At 40.9% G+C, this 22774-nt stretch overlaps 1 protein-coding gene across 1 annotated transcript in view; it reads right to left on the bottom strand.

Moving 5' to 3' along the window:
- The window catches only part of AKAP6 (A-kinase anchoring protein 6), a 569716-nt gene that overhangs the window by 245970 nt on the left and 300972 nt on the right, over nucleotides 1–22774 (bottom strand). Inside the window, exon 8 of the mRNA XM_024742005.1 lies at nucleotides 13864–15630. Within this exon, the coding sequence (XP_024597773.1) occupies nucleotides 13864–15630 (1767 nt within the window). The remainder of the gene's footprint in view (nucleotides 1–13863; nucleotides 15631–22774) is intronic.

Raw genomic sequence — 22774 nt, 5'->3', positions numbered from 1 at the left:
TTTATCACATTGAATGAGCAAAAAAATAACCAACTTTCTACCAGAGAAGTTCAGGGCAATGAGTCAGCAAAGGGTAACAACTCAGCCACTGCACTGTCATTGGAGCCAAGAAGATAGAAAACAGCGTTTAAAATACATCTGCTTGAAAAGGAGAAGCATTCCCATGCAGATTAGAAGCACAGCCCTGATCTTCAAAAGGCCCTTACATCCCATCTAGTTCAATGCCCCCATCTTACAGGTGAGGAAACCGAGGCTCAGAAAGGTTAACTACTTGATTGGTAACAGGCAGCCAGTTGGTAGCTGAGGCAGAAGAACGCAGGTGCTGTGTCCTTAAGTATAGAACTCTAATTGTTCACTTTAAAGTTTTTGTGGACATCTTTTGAGAAAAATTTCTAGAGTTCAAAAAAAAGGACAGAATTAGAGTTTTAAAGAATAATGTAAAATTCCAGAGTACTGTTGGTTTACCTAATTGGGTATAGTATCTAGATTGGGTGGCATTGGACCAGCTGAAAAAGAATAGAGGGCACTGAGAGGAACAGAGAACATTCTTGGGAGATAAAATCCAGTAGAGAACAGTTCATTCTGAGAAATCTAAGTAGCCGATGTCTAACGCTCTGGAGGCAAATAGAGAAACTGAGAAATGAGGTTGGAGAGTCTGGCCAAGGGCCAGGCACCTACACCTCGCTCCGGAGTTAGGACTTTATCCTAAGAACGATGGGGGTGGTCACTGCAGGTCTGAAGCAGAAGAGAGGGATAATCTGATTAGCATCTGAGAAGACTTGCTCTGACTGCAGTGTGGAGAGTGGATTGCCAGGTGTTAGGCTGAGATCAGAAAAGCCAGTAAAAAGGCTGCTACACTACTGCATGAAAAAGTCGATGAGGGCTAGACTGAGTAGCAGCAGTGGACATGGAGGGAACATGCAAGACTGCAGAGAGAGACAGAAGTTAAAGTGGACAGGACCAGTTGAATGTGATGGATTCAAAAACTTGAGAAATTTGTTACAATCTGAGATGACTGCCAGCTTTCAATTTTCGTTGGAGGTACTATTCTCTGAAAGAAGCAATAAGATATTCAGAAGGAAGAAGTAATTTGCAGGTATATGATAAACATGGAATTAGATAGCATGAGTTTGGCTTCTGAGGTGTGGAGCAAGATCCAGGTTGGAGAAAGCAACATACAGGTGGTGCTGGAGACCATGGGCATGGAGAGAACCTAGGAACAGTGTGTAGGGGCATATCCGCTGTGTCTTCTACAGATTGAGGCCCCACAGTGCAATGCACTCAATTTTATTCACCCCAGTCCCTCATTCTGTGTCTGTCTCAGTGGTTCTCGACACCGGTTATGTCCCTAAATTAAACTGAAACATATACCAAATTCAGAGAAGGGAAATCTGCTTCAAAGTCCATCAGGGCAACAAAGATAAAAAGCCAACAGCTGAGGCGCACTAGGAACATATTCATGTTGATCTTGAAAAAACAAACAAAAAAATTACTTGCTGCCCCTTTGTGACAAGCTTTTTGCAAAATCTGGTATAACCAGAAAATAGGATGTGCTAATAGGAAGCACTCCTGAGAGAGGCATGTTCTAGCTGTAAAATGAGGGAATTAAGTTGGACAATTTCTCATACCTTTCTTACTGTTACCATCTGTGGTTCTTGCATATAGAGCCTCCTTCAAAGCCAGGGATGTTCAGATGATTTACCTGTTCTCTTTTAGTTACACAGGGAACTGATCTTTGGTGACTTCCACATACCTTCCCAATGTCTTCTACTCCTCTCACCATATCTATCCTTCAAGACGCAGCTTCAATGCTCGTCTCCCAGCAAATGATCCCAACCTAGTGCTACCTTTTCAACACACTTGCTTAATTTTTCTATCTTTAGCAGTCAGGGGTCTCAGGGGCAATTGTAAACTTATTGTAGTCCCTTCCTTTTTCTTCCCATAATACATTGTAATGAGATTCCTCTGGTTAGAGTGCTGTGGGAACTACTATTTATAAGTACATAATTATAAATACATATTATAAATATGTATAAATACAAATTATACATAAATAAGTACATATTATTTATAAGTTGTTGTGTGACAATATTATAAACTAGAAGGTTGTTTGTGTTTATCTGAACACACATTCATAGCATAAATTCCCCTACATAAACTTTCTAAGATGTCAGAGAAGTGCATTAACTAAAATTATTGGGCCAGTTAAAGGAGAATTATCTCTAACACAACATAAGAATCATCTGTCAAGGAAGAAGGCCCAGAGTCTCACAGGGAAGAGGGGTGCAGGGTCTAGGGTGACTATCACAGGTCCCAGGAAGGAGGACAGGCGGCCTTAACCATTGTGGGTTGGGGGTGAGTAGGAGGTTGAAGCTTCATAATGACCAAGATGCCTGAAGGTAGGAGAAGAAAATAGGGTGGTAGCATTTGATCCCAAAAGGCCAGAGCCATCTACATACAAGGAGCTGCTGAGGCCTCACCCCTCCCCTCCCATAATAGTAATAAAAACAACAGTAACAACCACAAGAGCTAACATTTACTGAATGCTTACTACATGCCAGGTACTATTCTAAGCTCTTTACACATTTAATGGTCCAAAAAAAAACTCTATGTGGAAGATACACTTTTAACCCTATTTTGCAAGGGAGGAAACTGGGGCAAGAGAGATCAAGTCACTTGCTCAAGGTGACATAGGTGATAATCCACAGAACCTCATCTACCTGACAGATGGAAAGCACCTGGGCCTCAGCATACAGGCAGCACCTTTCCTGGGTAAAGTTGCTTATTCACCACGCAAATCTCAGGCCAATCATCTTTACAGAATGAGATCAAGAGCCTCAGACATGATCTGACATCATGAGTGAGCCGGACACAGAACCTACACTCTTGGAACGATCTGCCCCCATACTGTCAGAACAGAGCACAAACAGCAGTGCTGACAGTTAATTTTAAGACATCACAACGGCAAATCTGCCAAGATGAATGTTTCCAATCTGCTCCATTTAGCTGACCTTACTTGCTATAAATTCGGGCCAATCCATATCTAATTCTTACTGGGTTACTCACTTGTGTGCTGTTCACCATTGTCCCTGGTCTCTTGGCATCTAGCAAACACTAGCCAGGCCCCAAATTCCTCTAGGATGTCTGGTTCTTCTCACATTACAGTACTGGGAATGCAGCATGAACAGCTGCATACCTCCAGGCTCACCAATGCCAGAGCCTCACACTCACTTACCACTACGGTCTTCTAAGGGAGATTCACCCAGAATTCCATGGAACAGAAAGAAATTCCGTGTTGAAGTGATATGTTCCAGTGAATATTTTGCAGAGAACTGGCTGCATCTCTTAGTTATGCCTCTTAGTCTCTCATAAAATTTCAGAACTGAGAGGTATCTTAAGAGGTCAGCCAATTCAATTTCTTTACTAATGTTTATTTTTCGAAACTGAGGCTTGGGAGTTAAGTTTCCAAGGTCACAATGCTACATAGGGGCAGAATTAAGATTCTTATTCTAGTTCTTTCTGTTATTGTTGATGCTATTCCCTGAATTCATAGGAAAAGTCGCAATAATGATAAGACTAGTATTTATGTAGCCTTTAGAGTTGACAACGAACTGTTGCTCTTTGTAATTTCATACAATAATCTGTGCAATGACGTAACAAACATAATTAATATCCCATTTTAAAGACTAGGAGATTTAAACAGTAAATTTTCAGCAACTTATTCAAGTTTTCATAATTAAACAGTAGGGGGCTGTGAATTGAGCCCAAAGTTCCTGCTTTTTTTTTTTTTTTTTGCTGTACGCGGGCCTCTCACTGCCGTGGCCTCTCCCGTTGCGGAGCACAGGCCCCGGATGTGCAGGCTCAGCGGCCATGGCCCACGGGCCCAGCCGCCTCGCGGCACGCGGGATCCTCCCGGACCGGGGCACGAACCCGCGTCCCCTGCATCAGCAGGCGGACTCTCAACCACTGCGCCACCAGGGAAGCCCAAAGTTCCTGCTTTTAAGTCTTGTACCTTTAAGTAAATTACTAACTTCTCTATGTATAACATCTCTGTCCTCATTGGTAAAATAAGGATATAATAGAAGTGTCTTCATCAAAGGAGGATTTTTTTTTCTTGAGAATTAAATGTGTTAAATGAATAAAACTCTTAGCATCTTGCCTGACATGTTATAAGTAGGCAATATATGTCAAGGTTTTATTTGTTCTTTTAATTGCTACCTTTCTAAAACATCCTATGGCTAATACAGAGTCATTACTTTAGGCTTAAGGATAAAGAAGAATTCACTAATATCCTAATAATAATTTTAGTTAAATTTAAAAATACAACACTGAATTTATTCCTCTTTTGATTTTCATCATCATAGAAATATTTGCTGTCAAATGCAGTTAGGAACTTTCATCATCTTGACACAACAAACTGTAATTTAATCATAGCTTTTTCACACCAAGAAAATAACAAAGAACTATTTTCATCCTAATGTTTAAAACTGCAAACAAAAAACTGCACCTTCCATATACATTTCAGAAGGTAAAAATGAGACGCACTGACTGGATGCAGCCTCACGGTGGTGCTAAATCATGACTGATAAAGGCTCGAGACCCAGCTAAGCTCTGCAGAAACCAAACTGACGCAGGACTGAAACATTCCTACTGGGTTAACCAGGAAGGTATTTGCTTTGGATCCCTATGGTTCTTCTCCAGCAACCTTGAGCAATGACCTTGACATACTGTCCTAACAAATCCATTAGTAATGTTAATTTAGTTTTTTTCCTGGCATTGCAACAAATAAATTATACACAAATACATACAATATTACCCTTAAAAAGAACTGTGTAGCTTTATTTTTTAATGTTATTAATTGAGAATTCTCAACTTTTCCTGGCATTGCAACAAATAAATTATACACAAATACATACAATATTACCCTTAAAAAGAACTGTGTAGCTTTATTTTTTAATTGAGAATTCTCAACCTGGATTTGGCCACAGCATTTGCATATAAGATAACATTTACCTTTGCTCCGTTCATCAACTGTGTATCTTAATTTCTTATGTCCCTTGGAACCATTTATTAAAGTCCTTACATCTCCCTGCCCCAAACCTCAGCTTGAAATCTCAACTCTTTTGACCCCCTTCCTCTACTATCTCATTTTTTAAAAGCCACAAAATTGTACTGATTTGTCTTTTATAACATCTCCCACCTCTGTTTCTTTATTTTCCTTAGTTGGCTTCCAAAACCCTTTCAGACCCTTTTAGCAATAACCTTCAAAATTAGTCTTAGAGCATTAGCTACCAACCTTGACTGGATGTCAGAAATGCATGAAGGAGCTTTAAAAAATACCTAGCCCTCAAGAGTCTGATTTAATAGCTCTGGGTGGAGGCTGAAGTTGGAATTTTTTTTCAAAGCACCCCGGTGATTAAAATGTGCAGCCACAACCAAGAACCACTTCGCTAGAGCTGTATCCAGCACACCATGGCCAGATTAACCTTAAACTACCAACCATCTGAGCCAAAAATTTTAAGTAATGTCTCCTCTTCAGAAAGATTGCAAATTAGTGACTTGAAGGCTAAACCTATCCTATGGATGTGTTTTATTTGGCCCGTTTTTAAATTGTTCAGACCAAAACTTAACAAATTGGGAGGTGTCACATAAAACCCAGATTTGCTACTTCTTTTTAAAAATTGCAAGATCTTGCCACACAGGGCCCACACTCCCATGCAACAATCACTTGGAACGGAGCAGTTGGCTGCCCTCTAGACATGGCACTTACCCTCCGTTACTCAGTCTCTTTCACTCCCCACGTCCACCCGGCTGTATGACTCATTTATATTATCTGTCCGCCCCTCTTAGAGTCATTTTAGTTTGTAACTCCTGGTCTCAAGGAAAAAGTTCAATCTGAATGATACATTCACTCACTCACTTATTCATGCATTCATTAGACAGGTATTTATTTTGTGTCTGTGCTATGTAAACACTTGGAATTCAAAGTTCATATTTTGGTCTTTTCTTTCTAACTTTATAGTCCCCTTCCCTTCAACTAACTCTATTCTAACCAGCAATTGGTTTAAGAGAACAACTCCCTCCTAAAGTTCATAGCCTAGAGGCTAACTTCCCAAACTCCTTTGCAGTTAGGTGATGCCATATGACAAAGTCTGGACCAATGGGATGTGAACGGAAGAAATGTGTACAACTTCCAAGTCCTGTCTGTGAGAAGAACGCTGGGTGCTCTCCACGTTCCGCTTCTGGTGAGATGGAACACAGATACAGCATTGGTGCACCATAGTAGCAACAGGGAGAAAGCATCTGGATCCCTAGATGGCCCCTATCTTCCCTGGATTGTCTGCCTACCTCTTGTTATGTATCTGGGGATCCCTTTGTTTATAGCAGTTTAGCTTACACCCTTTACTATTTCCCAAATATACCTTAAATATTCTTGCCCTCAACCTTAGCTTATACCAAAGCTTCTGTCACTAACATTCTGCCTTCTCATCTCTCCTAAATTCTACTCATTATTCAAGGTCCAGCTCAAGTAGTCCACCTTCTGTGATGCTTGGTCCAGGTACACTTGTTATCTTCCTTCCTCTGCTCTCCCATTGTGTAACTTTCCACTTGAGACTTATCAAATATTATCTTATTTAATAAACAGAGCCTAGAATTATATTGTCCTATCCCTTTCAAATTCTAAGTCCAGAATTTAAAACAAAATTTTAGATTGTGCATAGCATAACGAAGAATGTTCAGAGTTCCTACAGCATTCTGCTACTAACACCGCTTGTTGAATAGTAATCTGTACTATCAATTCATGTTCAATTTGTGATCTTTTAGGACTCCTGAATCTTCCAATTTTAATCACAAAGCTGAGCCTTCCCAACTCTTTAAAAATGTAGCTTCTTCCTTGATATTTAAACTGAATTGTTTATTCTTGCATCTAAACAGTTCCTCAACCCTCTGGATACATATTTCTAAGACTAAGAAATGTACTGAGAAGATCAAGGGTTCATGCTCGAATGGTGATGAAGAGCCAACTCATAGTCTCCTCTCATATTCGGAATCTGAGAATCTCTAGGACAACATCAGAGAAAGAAAGTAGAAGATACTCTTGGGGAAGGAAATTAAAAGGGAAAATAGGTGCCAGAGAGTGAAAACTATATATTCCAGAAGAATAGTAAAGAAAAAGAATAGGAGAGAAGATATAAGGAAGAGAGAGAATTCAGATACAGGAGGAAGACTAGCAACTGTGAGGGAAAAGGTTAGCATAAGGGAAAGGCACATACGAAACGAAATGCCAGTGAAGAACAGTGGAATCCAATAACCTTAAAATGCTTCCTATCTGATAGGATGCTCTTAAGAGATCATTATAAACACCAAAGTGTAGACTACCACTCCACCAACTCTAGGAAAATTGCTATGTGGTTGGTATAGAAGAAACATCAAAGGCAGGGGAGAATTAAATTCACAGCAGACCTTGATTATAAGTTACTCTGGGGACAAATAAAGAAAAATACAGCTGTGTTGCAAATCAAGTAAAGAATGGCAGACAGGACTTTTTAAACAGAGTGACTCCCAAGTGTTTTTCTAAAGACGAATCTTGTCTCTTGAAGTTGTGTCCTACCATGCAAAAAAGCTAGGGGTGAGATCTTTAAAGTATGAGAGGTAATCACACTGAGATAAAATACAAAATAACTCAAAGACTTAAACCCAAGACTTAAACTGTAAAACTCCTAAAAGAAAACATAAAATAAAAGCCTCATGACATGGGTCTTGGCAATGATTTCTTGGATATGACACCAAAAGCACAGCCAACAAAAGCAAAAAGAGACAAATGGGGCCACATCATCCTTTAAAAATTTTGTGCATCAAAGGGCCCAATCAACAGAGTGAAAAGGAATGGGAGAAAATGTTTGCAAATCAAATATATAATAAAAGGTTAAGATCCAGAATATAAAGAACTCCTACAACTCAACAACAAAAAAATCAAATAACCCAATTTAAAAAGTGGACAACATACTTGAATAGACATTCTTCCAAAGAGGATATACAAATGGCCAACAAGCATATGTAAAGATGTTCAACATCACTAATCATCAGAGAAACGCAAATCAAAATCATAATGAGATAATTCAAAAGAGTGATGTGTCACAATGTTCACTGCAGCTCTATTGACAATAGCCAGGATGTGGAAGCAACCTAAGTGTCCATCGACAGATGAATGGATAAGAAGATGTGGCACATACATACAATGGAATATTACTCAGCCATAAGAGGAAACGAAATTGAGTTATTTGTAGTGAGGTGGACGGACCTAGAGACTGTCATACAGAGTGAAGTAAGTCAGAAAGAGAAAAACAAATACCATATGCTAACACATATATATGGAATCTAAAAAAGAAAGTGGTTCTGAAGAACCTAGGGGAAGGACAGGAATAAAGACTCAGACATAGAGAATGGACTTGAGGACACGGGGCGGGGAAAGTGTAAGCTGGGACGAAGTGAGAGAGCAGCATTGACATATGTACACTACCAAATCCAAATGTAAAATAGATAGCTAGTGGGAAGCAGCCGCACAGCACAGGGAGATCAGCTCCGTGCTCTGTGACCGCCTGGAGGGGTGGGATAGGGAGGGTGGGAGGGAAATGCAAGAGGGAGGAGATATGGGGATATATGTATACGTATAGCTGATTCACTTTGTTATACAGCAGAAACTAACACACCATTGTAAAGCAATTATAATCCAATAAAGATGTTTAAAAAATCATAATGAGATATTACCTCACACCCATTAGGATGGTTGCTATCTTTAAAAAAAACCAAAAAAAACCCCAGAAAATAACAATTGTTGATGAGGATATGGAGAAACTGAAACTCTTGTGCACTGTTGTTGGGATTGTAAAATGGAGCAACCATGACGGAAAATGGTATGGTGATTTCTCAAAAAATTAAAAGTAAAACTACCATATGGTCCAGCAGCAATCCTATCCAATTTATGGGTATATACCCACAGAATTGAAATCAGGGTCTTGAAGAGGTACTTGCACACCTATGTTCATAACAGCATTATTCACAATAGCCAAGAAGTAGAAGCAAGTCAAATACCCCTCCACAGATGAATGGGTAAACAAAACGTGGTATATACATACAATGGAATTATTCACCCTTAAAAAGGAAGGAAATCCTGTCATATGTTGCAACATGGATGAATCTTGAGGACATTATGCTAAGTGAAACAAACCAGTCACAAAAAGACAAATATTATATGATTCCAATCATGTGAGGCATCTAAAGTAGTCAAATTCATAGAAACAAAAAGTAGAACTGTGCCCACCAGGGGCTGGAGGAGAGGGGGAAAGGGCAGTTGTTTAATTGGTATGGAGTTTCAGATTTGCAAGATGAAAAAGTTCTGGAGATCTGTTTCACAACAATATGAATACACTTACTACTGAACTGTACACTTAAAAATGGTTAGGAAGGCAAATTTTATGTTATGTTTTTTTACCACAATGGAAGAAGAAGGAAAAGAGAACACAGGACAACATGATATTTCTTTAATGACTGCCATCATCAGTGTGGTATCATTGATGTGTCAACATATGGTCGAAATGAGGGTGAAAGATAGGATGGATCCTATCTGGACCATTTTACCTCTTGGAAAAAGAAATGCAGAAATCAGTGCCAAGTTAATCCCAGGACCAAACCTCTTCTATATTCCCATTAACCTGGTATTACTGACCACATCCCAGCTCTACCTCTAGGCAGCAGCAAGGGTGACTGTCTCTGTGCTGCTACCACAGACTAGACTGCAATTTTACATAGCCTAGTTACAAAGATCAAGCACTCAGACAAATATTTGCTGCACTGAATCTGAAATAATTTATGTGCAAGGACATTCTTAGCTGGCACCAAAGATTGGGTTTTTAAATTGGGTTATAGATGTCTCTGAGATAAAATGCTAACAAACAGCTGAGTCATTGAACTATAGCTGGGACACCATAATCTAGCATTTGAAGACATTTATATCTCTGGGGAGAAAAGGAATCAGCTACGTCATGCATCCATTAACTTGGTACCAATGAGTCCAACCTAATGGAGTCATGTCTTTCAGGACGAGTTCTAAGGTCCTCATTGACTCTTTAAAACAAATCTAAAGGTTGAAGGTTATTTTTTTTTTCTTTATCCTTATTCTTCTTGATCTCCATTTTGCAAATAATGAAGCTAGTGTTCATCATACTACACATCTCTTCTCCCTTCATTTACTTAATACCCGAGAATCCTGTTCCTTCCTGGTTCCCACAACTAGGCCTCTTCCTTACTCCTGCCTCGTAACTGGGCTAAAACTTGAAAGTCAGTTGTCCTCCTCTTCTCTTCTCCATCTATCCTCAGTCTCTCAGGGAATTCTTCTATTCCCAAGACTTTATCTAGTGGGAAGAGCAAAGCAGATAGGGCTTGAAGCATGGCTCTATGACTTACTAGCTGTGCAGCTTAGGAGAGGTGATTTCATCTCTCTGAACTCCTCTCCTCCACTCTAAAATGGGGACTCATTCATCCTTTCATCCAACAACCTTTATTGAGCACCTACTACGTAGCAGGCAATGTTCTAGGTACATGAGATTCACTAGCAAGCTACACAGATAAAAATGTCTGCCTTCACAGATCTCCCAGTCTAGCAGGGGGAGACAAAAATTAATAATAATACACATGCTAAATAAGAGAATGATATAAAATTACAGAATATGGTGAGAGCTGTAGAAGAAAAGAAAAAGAAGTCAGGTCACACTTTTTAAAAGGTGGTCAGGGTAACCTTCCCTAAGAAATTATTATTTGACCAAGTCTCAGGAGGTGGAGGAATTAGAAAAAAAATGCATCTGACAGAGAATGTGCAGCCAGAGGGAGCTGACAAAGGTCTGAAAGGCAGGGGTGTACCCAGCTTGTTCCAGGAACGGCAAAGGGTCCAGTGGGAATGGAGTGAAGTGAGCATGGGGAAGAGCAGTTGGAAATGAGTCAGAAAGGAAATCAGGGGACCAGTCCATGTAGGATCTCTGAATGTCATGGGAGCTGTTGCAGAGTTTTGAGCAGAGGGGTGACATGATCTGATTTATGTTGTTGGTTTTTCTGGCTGTGTTGGGTCTTAGTTGTGACGCACGGGCTCCAGAATGTGTGGGCTCTGTAGTTTGCGGCATGCGGGCTCTCTAATTGAAGCACGCAGACTCAGTGGTTGTGGCGCGCGGGCTTAGCTGTCCCGCAGCATGTGGGGTTTTAGTCGCCCCCCCCCCAAGCCGAACAGAGATCGAACCTGCATTCTCTGCATTGGAAGGTGGATTCTTAACCACTGGACCACCAGGGAAATCCCTGATTTATGTTTTAAAAGGATCACTCTGGCTGCTTTGTTGGGAATAGACTGTAAGGGGAGCAGAATGGAAGCAGGGAAACCAGTTAGGAGGCTACCTCAGTAATCCAGGCAGGAGGTGATGGTGGCTAGGACCAGAGTGGGAGTACTGGAGAGGAAGAGAAGTGGTCAATGTAAGAGAATAAAACCTACCTTGTAGGGCTGTTTTGAGAATCTTATGAGAGCACTACTTCAGATCAAGTGCCAAGTATTTGCATGATACAAGGAAGATGTTAAATTATACCCTGTCTTATTATATTTTCCTGGTTGAATACGTTTTCTGGGTCACTATATGGAGGAGGTCAAAGCTAGAATGTGATACCCAAGGTCAACTGACATGGGGATTTGTAGTCACCCCTGCCTGAAGCATTGAAAGGAAGTTGGGCTGAGGAAGGGGCTTAATCCCCTTTCAGGTTTCACTTCATATCCCAATTCCAAGACAGTATTTCCAACGGCCTACATTTCCTCTTAAAAGTTTCATCATATACTCAATATCAGTGCGTGTATTTTTAAAAATTACCTGCCTCACCTCCACCTCAAGAGGCTACCCATCCAAATGTTTCCTTCTATTAAAACTACACCAGTCCCTAGAGACTGAAAACTTAGCTTCATCTCTGGAGAACTATGGAATAAAGGGATGCTTCCATTGGAAATTGGTATAATAGCCATCATCTGCTTAAAACATCCTCTATTTACAAAAAAGAAACGAGGCCCAGAATGGAGCAGCATTAGCTGTGGGCCACTCCTGGCTTTAATGATTGCACAAGGGCTGGAACCAGTTTCCTGGATCCCGTTCACTTTATCAACAGCACCCCCCATTCGCCCATCCCCCATCACAGCAGCCCCTAACACTGGCTGCCACAGGCATCTCTGCACTGGTCACTGCCATGGCTGCCATGACCGTCTTTCCTGTTATTGCCAATTAGGCCCTCCAGAAAGGCTATTGGAGGCCATGGCACACACTGCTTTAAGTGTGCCGGCTCTGGGTTCAAATTCTGGCTCTGCACTCCCTAGCTGTGAGGCCTTGAGCGAGTTTCCTAACCACAATCTGCCTTAGCATCTTCATCTGAAAAGTTCTTACCTCCCAGGACTTAAGTAGAATAAGGCATGTAAAGCCCTTAGCACAGAACCAGCACAAAATAAGAGCCCAAGGAGCATGAGTTATTGTTAGTTGTATAACTATTCTCAGTCCCTTTCAGAGAAGTTACCATGGATGCCTGGTAAACAAATCCTACTTGCCTTGGTCTGGCCATCAGGGCCTTGCAGCTACCAGGTCTATTAAATGTATGGAAACTTTTATTGCTCTCTGCTCACTGACCTTCCAGTCAAGACAGCTGTGGACCCCAATACCATGCTCATTCCCAATACCCACCTTTGCGTTTTGGTTTTTGCTCCTTCTACCTGAAATGCCCACCTTCCTTCTCTCTAAATCCTGGCACATCCTTCAAAGCCCCGGTGAAGGTTTATTATTTCACAAGAACTTCCCGGGCAAATCCTAGCTCTACTGATATTATTTCTTCTCTACAATACTACAGTATTTACATGTAGTACATACTAGTCACTTCCTAATGGAGAGGCATGGGAGCGTTTAGTTAATAGTATGGGTTCTAGAGCAGACTGCCTGGTCTCTCTCAGCCTCAGTCTCCTCTACATAAAATGGGGTTAATATTAGGGTTGTTGTGAGGGTTGGACACATAAATACTTAATAAACAATTCTTAATATATGTTACAATTATTATATATTGCTGTTAGCTTTACCCTCTTTGTTTTATGTACCCATATGTACTATACTTTTATCCAGTATCTTAAATCACAGCTTACATTAAGGAGCTGAATTCTGAGAATTTTGATGTCTGTCCTTAAAGATTCCATCACATAACAATTTGTTCTAAAAGTACAGATTTACCCAAAATATCAACTCCCCAATCTCAGAGCCCATGGATGGTACAGAGTATAGGTAGCATGGTTATTAGCCAGAGGAGGAAGACTGAAGAAAAAAATTCCTGATAAATTAGAAATACCTGGTCTTTTTCTACAAGAAGTTAATATTGGAGATGTGAGAGCTATTCTGGGGTTAGAACCAACAAATCAAAAAAGCACTGAGGGTAACTGGAACTTTCCATTCATGTGTTCCTGAGGTACTGGCATGTGCACAGCTACTGTTCTACCTTATTTTGTATTCCGTTCAATGGGGTCCACCACTCATCAGGAGCCATGCTAGGTCTGAGCAGTATCAACAGAGAGATGTATACCAGCAGGGACACATCAAGCTAATGCACAGACAAGGGCAGTTCCTAATGATGCCACTGTTACAACTCAGTGATCATCGTGTTTTTTTTTTTTTTTCTTCCTTTAGGGAATCGGTTATGTTTATCAAAAATAGCAACACCTTTTATCATGGGGTGGGGAAGAGCTCACCTTTTCCCAGCAATACTTCCAAAAATCAGGTAAGAAATCATTCCGATTAAGAAGACCACCCTTACCTCTATTTTTTCCCATATGGCTTCATAGTTGTCTTGGTGTTGAATATCTTGCATCAGTTTCTGAATTAAAGCAGACTTTGTAGTGGAATGGCTCTCATTTTTCTCAGAGGATGAAGCTCTCTCTGACTTCTCATCAATGTATTTTTTCACGCCAGAGAGAGGCACACACAACTCCTCGTCGGAAGGAAGGTCACTAAGGGGGCCAGATTCAATGCTCTCCCCGAGCGAAGAGGCTATATCACTGGATGAGCTTGGAGACACCCTGCCTAGCCTTGTATGCTTCTTCTTGACATGGTATGTTGGATAGATCTCAGAATCTGAATTCATTTCAGACAGTTCCCAGTCATCAATATTCTGAATGGTTTCTCCCCTGGGTTTCTGAGGCAGAAGCTTTGTTAGGTTTTCCAACTTCAAAGCTAATACTTCTGTCTGCTTAAGGTGAGAGGGCAGTGCTAGGTACTCATCAGAGCCATACCAGGCCTCCACAACCTGACCGTTCCTGGTGACGTGACTTGGGGAGGAGGTGTAGCTTTTTTTGCTTTTGTGTTCTGAAAGAAGGGGTACCACAGACGTGACGTTGTCTGAGCCAGCAGAGGACTCACTGCTTGGACTAAAAGGTGGTGAACTGGATGTTTCTGACTGCACCGGCAATTTGGCATTCCAACTACTCTGGTTATACGGCTCAAGTGAGGATGTGGAAGCAGAATCTGTTTCTGGCCCCTCTATGGCCTTGGAAGTGCTAGAAGGAATTCCATTCGGCACTACTGAGCTCCTAGTGCTTTGGGCTTGCTTGCCTGAACTGGGGTCCCGTTTAGGTGTCTGGCATGAAGGCACCTCTTCTACGGTCTTGTGAGGCTTTTTAAGTCGAAGTTTCTCTTTATGGCCGTCATTCAACCTCCCCAGGCTGGAAGAGATCTCCTTAATGTGACTTGTGACGGTGTTTTCAAGATTCCCATCCCCCACCTTGTGCAAACACTCATGTGAGTAGCTGGCGGCACAAGGTCTGTTGGGGTGAGACGACTGTAACACCAGGCAAAGTTTAGCTCTGTCAAGAGGGTCCGCCAGGGAAGGCGCGCTCCTGCTCATCTCAGGCTTGAGATCAACCACCTGCTTCTTGCCACCAGCGCCTTTCAGATTATTATTAAAAGTCTCCTCTTTAAGGAAAAGCCCTCTTTTTGGCAACGTGGGCTGTGTGGGAGAGTCCTCGTTATAATTAAAGCAATCTCTGATGGATCGCTTGGGGGTTGCATTTTCACAAGGAAGAGACTGTTGATTCTTTGCCCCAAGTTGGGAAGAGGAATCAGATTCTTGCTTCACAGTCTCCAAAGAGGTTTGTCCAGCATTTGTCAGAGCTTCCCCTGAAGATGATAGCCCCTGCGTCAAGCCTGGCTGCTCCTCCGCTGTGGCCGCACTGTCTTCCTCACATCCACCTCTGTCACCTGCTGAAAGAGACACCTGAGACGCCTCCTCACTAACTGCTTCGCTGCAGTTGGAAGCGACCGCGTCAGGAGCCACCGTAAGTAACCCAACGCTTCGGATAAGCTCAGGGAACTCCTTTTCCATTTCACTGTAGCTCCAAGAGTCAAAGGGTTTGGTTTTGACCTGGCTAGAGGTCATATCACCCAGGCCACTGAGCAAATCCTCACTTGGACTGTAGTCAGACAGTTCAAAAGCAGTAATGCCACAATCCAGAGACAAGTAATTCTGAGAGCATTTGATAGTTAACTGTCCTGAGTCATCCACTTCTGTTAGAGCATCAAGCCGGTCCTGAAACAGACAACGGAAACGGTTTCAGTAAAGGCAACATTATATTCAACTGCTGCTCACATGAAATCTCAGCAGAGGCCACTATAAAGGTCAAAAATGCTTCAATCGGGACTTCCCTGGTGGCACAGTGGTTGAGAGTCCGCCTGCCGATGCAGGGGAGGCGGGTTCGTGCCCCGGTCCGGGAGGATCCCACGTGCCACGGAGCAGCTGGGCCCGTGAGCCATGGCCGCTGAGCCTGTTTGTCCGGAGCCTGTGCTCCGCAGTGGGAGAGGCCACAATGGTGAGAGGCCCGTGTATCAGAAAAAAAAAAAAAAGCTTCAATCTCAATTGCTTCTGGTTTGAGATATAAAAAGGCATATTCATTGTCATATTGCTTTATATAGTATCTTGTTCTTAAATATTTAAGGATTTTTCTTTAATCTGGAGAACAGAGCCTTGATAGAAATGGTCAAGGCCAAGCCAAAAATAACCATTCTTACCCTAACTTTCTATTTTAAAATGGCGTATTTTTCATTTAGTAAGCATTTCTTAAGTGATGCCTTAAGTAATAACATTTCTGAAAACAAAATAACATGAGAGTGAAATCTCCATGGATGTCTCTTTTGCTTATCACCCCATAACCTACCACAGTGGCGAGCTCATAGTAGATGCTCAGTAAATATTTTAAAGTAGAATAATTAATTATAGTAAGTCTGTTGTGTTAAATATATATTCACAAATCACAAGAAGATGAACTACTGAATTTGCATACATAACAAAAATAGTTCAAGGCCAACTTCTGTTTGTCCCCACCTTTTAAAGGTAAACACAGGAAATCCTGGAGAAAATTAATGAGTCAAAAGTGTATCATCTTAGCCCCCATCCCCGCCCTCTGTGTGCACTCTCCCCTACCTTCCACCCCCATCCCCATTTCCATTTGTGTGTGCTAGATACCAAGTGCCCACCTTCCTTCAAGGTAAGCTGATGTGAAATTCCCCTATGCTAAAAAATAGTATTATAAATAAATGTTTTTAATTTTTTAATCTTTAGTTGTATAATTCAGGTTCTTTTCTCATTACTAACGCAGTTGCTGTTATCACACAACAAATGGGGAGACTTTTACTTGATGATTTGTTCGGGGCAGAAGGACCCCTGGAATCCTACATGCCTACCAGGCTGAAGGATAGCTGGTCTAATCTAGCCCCTTAGGAGACGAAGGAAGAAAACTGAAAAGTAAAGGGTGGCTATATCCCCAGATCTCTGTTCTCCTGGAGGAGGGATGGGGTGAGCAGGACCCTGTATCATTTCAACCACGTTATCCCAAGATCTGGCCTTTCGAGGACCTTACATCAAGTTTTAGGGGCCATTTGTTTGTTTTGCTTTGTTCTCTCCCTTCAGACCTTTACCTTGCCTTTACCTCCTACTCCCTTCACTCTTTTTTTTTTTTTTTTTTTTTGCGGTACGCGGGCCTCTCACTGCTGTGGCCTCTCCCGTTGTGGAGCACAGGCTCCAGACACGCAGGCTCAGCAGCCATGGCTCATGGGCCCAGCTGCTCCGCGGCATGTGGGATCTTCCCGGACCGGGACACGAACCCGTGTCCCCTGCATCGGCAGGCGGACTCTCAACCACTGCGCCACCAGGGAAGCCCACTCCCTTCACTCTTATTCCACAACATCCAGATAAATAATAACGACGAAAAACCTCATTTTACCTTTCTAGGCCTCAAGGTCCTCATCTTATAAATGGGGGTGGTTGATTGCCACTACTACTTTTTCATTTAATCCTCAAAACAATTTTCTTCTGGGGTCTGTACGATTGTCCCTGTTTTACGTAAGTGGAGCTGAGCCAAAAGAAGGTGCATAACTAGCACACAGCCTCGGGACTAAGGCTGAGCTAAGCCTTAAACAAAGGCTGTCTGACCCATAATTTGACCCCTGTGCCATAATTTTCTCTGATTCACTGGATGTTATTTTAAACGGACATACCCCCTCCTCCAGTTTGTCCTGCACATTGCCACCAGAGTAACCTTTACAAATTTCAAGTCTTGATGCTATTACTTCTCTGCTTAAAATCCTTTATTAACTTCCTGCTGCTAGGTTAAAACCCAAACCCTTTAAGAACAGACATGAAGAGGCCTCTCTCAAGCCACTCTCCCCTCCCTGGCTGCACCCGGCTACGGTATCATCCCTCCAGTTTTTGAATGTGTTCCTCCTGCCCCAGAGCCTTTGCACATGCTATTTCCTCTGCCAAGAAAGCTTCCCACCTGTAAAACTCTTAACTAGTTAATTTTTACTCACCCCTCAGACCTCAGATCAAGCTTCACTTCTGCAAGATTCTAAACACCCACCTAAGTCAGAATCTTTTCTTAAAAGCACTCATAAAACTATGTTGTTTGTCCTTTAAATGTTTATCTCAAGCTTTAAATACATATTATTGTGATTATTTGATTAATCTGTTTATCCCACTAGTTTGTAAGCACCACAGAGTATAAATCACATAGAAAATGGCTGACTTTCCAGGATACCTGCAACACTTAGCACAGTGAGCTACACAGAATTCAAAGATACATCTGTTGAATGAATGAATGAATGAAGACATTTTGGAATGTATCTCTATGCCTTCATGAAGTTCATTCCTCTGATTATGTAGTTTTCGTTGATTCCAGTAACTAAAAGCCCAAACCTCAGAGTTAAATTCTAGCTCAAGCACTAATTATTCATGTAATCAGGAACCAGTAGTTTGATATCACTAAGCCTCATTTCCCTCATCTGTAAAAATGAAACAATAAGCCATGCATAGGGCTGTTGTGGGGCTTAAAGAAGACAGAATATGTAAGACACAAGTCTGGCACATGGATAGGTTCTCAATGAATGCTTACTCTTATTACTTATTATATATGTGTGTGTGTATATATATATATATTTTTTTTTTTTGCAGTACATGGGCCTCTCACTGTTGTGGCCTCTCCCGTTGGGGAGCACAGGCTCCGGACGCGCAGGCTCAGCGGCCATGGCTCATGGGCCCAGCTGCTCCGCGGCATGTGGGATCCTCCCGGACCGGGGCACGAATCTGTGTCCCCTGCATCGGCAGGCGGACTCTCAACCACTGCGCCACCAGGGAAGCCCTATTATATATTTTTTTACTAATCAAATATACCAAGGGGGGAAGTTTCATCAAAATGAGAGGTGTCCCTATGCTAAATTATACTGCACAAAGTAAGAAACCAATATTAACTGCCAATATCAACAAAAATGGTCTAACTGGAATTGTTCGGCCTTTATGCTTCATATCTGGAGCAGGATCTTTAAAGAAAGAAGTCAGAAGCCCAAAACACCAAGGAATGAGCCAGTCAAACAAAAGTCACAGTTCATGCAACTTTCAAGAGAATAATAGAGAAAACTCCAATTTAAAAGCTGGTTGCATTTACTAAAAGTTTTTTTATTTGGTTGTTCAATGTTTAGAACTTACTCCTTTACAAAAATAGTACTATAAATAGCGATTAAGCTCCAAAGCTATCCCATAAGTTAGTATTTAAATTATTAACTAGTTGAAATTTACATTATTTTTAATCATTTTTATCACAAAGTTACAGCACTGCATCTACTTAAGTGAGGTCAAAGAGGCATTAAGGAAACATGTTCCTATGATGAACAGAAAAAAAGAGATGTGAGAGTTCAGGTAAAAATTAGAGCCATGAAAATGTCAGCTACCCGCTTCTGGACAGGCAAGGAATACCATAACCGTGGGAAAGTATTTGATCCCAATTTTGGTGGTCACAGAACGTTAAGACCAGGGGATACTGTCTTGTTCAAAAATAACAGGTACTCAATAAATGATGTTAGCTGAACATATGGCATGAGACATCTAGATAATAGGGTATGGCTGCCTTTTCCTAAGTCTTCCCCTGAAGATCCCTTCCCTAGCCAGTCCTTCGTTTGGAAAAGAAAATACCATACTCAAAAACACTTAATGGGGCTTCCCTGGTGGCGCAGTGGTTGGGAGTCCACCTGCCGGTGCGGGGGACGCGGATTCGTGCCCCGGTCTGGGAGGATCCCGCATGCCGCGGAGCGGCTGGGCCCGTGAGCCATGGCCTCTGAGCCTGTGCATCCGGAGCCTGTGCTCCACAACGGGAGAGGCCACAGCAGTGAGAGGCCTGCGTACTGCAAAATAACAAAAAAACAAAAAAAAAACACTTAATGCTCCAAAGGGAGCCCTCTCCCATCCTGTTGCCAATCAGGCCAACTACTGCTGTGCATGGCTGATTGTCATTCAGGGGTAACTAGTTTTAATTCATACTGCATTTTTTAATGTGAAAAAAAAAATCCCTCCCTGAAAAACAAAACAATAAAACAGCACATAGCGTATGCATTTCACATCCTAAAGACCAAGTGGCAAGCATCTACCCATATATTTTAACACAGTTGGCTATTATTTAAGAGCATTCCTCAAAAGTATTTTTCGACATTTCACAGTGCAGAGGCAATTTTAAAAAAATAGAGTTCTCTGAAGTTTCTCACAGCAGATAAATAATGAGTTTCATTTCTTAAAACATTGCTTAGTAATACTAATATTTTAGTCCCACTGCTTTCTACTGGACCACCTTCCCAGATAGTTCTCTAATGCATGTAAGTAATAAAGTCTCAGGTGGATATGGAGGTAGGGGAAGAGTGCGTGTTGTTTTTACTGGCCTTTTTATTTTAGAAATACCACATTTTATTTTGTAGTGCTTTTAGCTGTGTCATGGCAGCCTAGCAATGTCCAAACAGACCCCCATTTAATATGTCATGAAGCAGTTTCTTAGATGAAGGTTATGTTCTACGGAGATGGTATCTTATTCACTTTATTGATGAGCAATTTATTCACTTTACTGCTGGCTTCAATATTGTCTCAGACATCAAGGAAACCCTTTTTCCTCCCGAATTTGAAACAAGAAATTTTGCTTTGTTCCTTACCCATAAATAAGTTTGAAGTTCTAATTCCAAATGCCTTCTCAGATCTTTCTTTGTTTAACCGTGAATTCTGTCACCAGCTGAACATGAGATTTGATACTTATAATTTAGAGATTTGAAGATCTCCCTACTAAAATGCCCCCAAGGTTTATATTAGTGTCCATTGCCATTTCAGAGTTGACTTTGTGCCCTGATTTAGTGACCTTACTCAGAAGAGTTGAAAACAGAATTTCACTGTTTCAATTATGGTTACGGCAAAAAATTTTGTATGCCTCTCTCTACCCTTCCTCCCCTAATTTCACTACATGGTGTTTGTTATGCTTCAATTACTAACATATAAATTCATGGACCTCTTACAAGAAGGCGACAGCTCCCCAGAGTCCTCAGACCACAGGGTCCAGACCCTTGCTCAGATTCCTTTCAGCTCTCCCACGTTGGTGCTCTGATTCTGACTGCCTTGCAGAGAGCAGCAGTGGATGAAGAGGAACAAGCAATGATAGGGAAATGGGAAGCAAGGCAAAGTTTAGTTTCTGATGGGAAAAGGGAAAATAGACAAAGTCTTTCAATATTTTTATTTATACTATAGTAATAATTCTTGACAATTTCCATTTTCTACAGGCTGAATTTATGAGTCAAATGGCTAATCTCCATGATCAATCCCAGTCAACCAACCTACAGTGATATCTCCCTCTTCCACACTTAAAGCAGTTATTATCTGCATTATTTACTTCAGTTCAACTCATCGACTTTCATATACAGCGACACGAACTAGGTGCTGGGGGAGATACAGAGATGATTATGATCTGGTGCCAACAATCACGAAGTTCAAATCTAGCACGCACTTTGTCGTAATATAAATTGCCCTGTGATAAGTGCTCGTGGAAGAACACACAAAGTGCAATGATGTGAGTGCTCTGGAAAGACCAATGTGTTCCCACTGAGAGGGGGAGTATCATTTAGGTAAAGTGCTTACCACACCATCTGGCATATGGTAAGTTCCTAATCAATGTTCGCTATTGTGTTACTACTATTAACAGTTATCACTACCTGTGTGACTACCTCTCTCAGCCTCAGTCTTCTTATCTGTAAGATGGATACAATAATATCATCTGTAAAATAAGGATAATAGCACTTACCCTGCTAACTTCCCAGAACTGTTTGAGGATCTAACAAAAGTATGACGGTGATTCCTAACATTTAATAGCATGTGTTATTCATCTTTGAATGCCTAGTGCCTTATAAAGAGTAAGAAATCAATAAATATTTAGGGGAGGTAGAAAGGAAAGTAGGAAGGAAGGGAAGAAGGAAATAATTATTATTATTTTTACCAAAGAGATCAGTTAAGAGCTGGTTTTGCTGGTTTTATTTAATTATTCTTAGGTTTATGCCCTTAAGCATTCGCTTAGCCTCTCTTAAACTCAATTTTTCCATCTATAAAATGGAACTATTTTTTTAAATTGACGTATAGCTTATTTACAATATTGTGTTATTTTCAGGTGTACAGCAAAGTGATTCAGTTACATATATATTTTTTTCAGTTTCTTTTCCATTATAGACTATTACAAGATACTGAATATACTTCCCTGTGCTATACAGTAAATCCTTGTTTTATCTAATTTATATACAGTGGTTTGTATCTGTTAATCCCATACTCCTAATTCATCCCTCCTCCCTCCCTTTCCCCTTTGGTAACCATAAGTTTGTTTTCTATGTCTCTGAGTCTGTTTCTGTTTTGTGAATAAATTCATTTATATTATTTTTTATATTCCACATATAAGTGATAATCATATAGTATTTGTCCTTCTCTGTCTGACTTACTTCACTTAGTATGATAATCTCTAGGTCCATCCATGTTGCTGCAAATGGCAATCTTTCATTCTTTTTTATGGATGAATAATATTGAAATGGAACTACTTTTAATACACATTACCCTCCTTACTAAATGAAACAATAAATATAAATTGCTTATCACAGTATCTGAAATATAGAAAATTTCAGTATAACACATTTTTTACACAATGGGAGCTTTTCCCTAAAGTATTTTTTGTTTGTTCAGCTGGTTTTGTTTCAGTAAGGCATTTGCCAATTTGTTTACAAGATATGGTCTGCTCCATATTTAAATAAAGGAATAAAACTCACTTTGTTTTTGTACGGACAGAAAGAGAACTTGCCACTTTCTTGATTTTCAAACCTATTTTTTTTTTTTTTTTTTTTTT

This window comes from Neophocaena asiaeorientalis, unplaced genomic scaffold, assembly GCF_003031525.2.
Source record: "Neophocaena asiaeorientalis asiaeorientalis breed wild unplaced genomic scaffold, Neophocaena_asiaeorientalis_V1.1 scaffold83, whole genome shotgun sequence".
NCBI lineage: Eukaryota > Metazoa > Chordata > Mammalia > Artiodactyla > Phocoenidae > Neophocaena > Neophocaena asiaeorientalis.
Note: the sequence above shows the minus strand (reverse complement) of the source record. Positions and strands in the feature narration are given on the sequence as shown.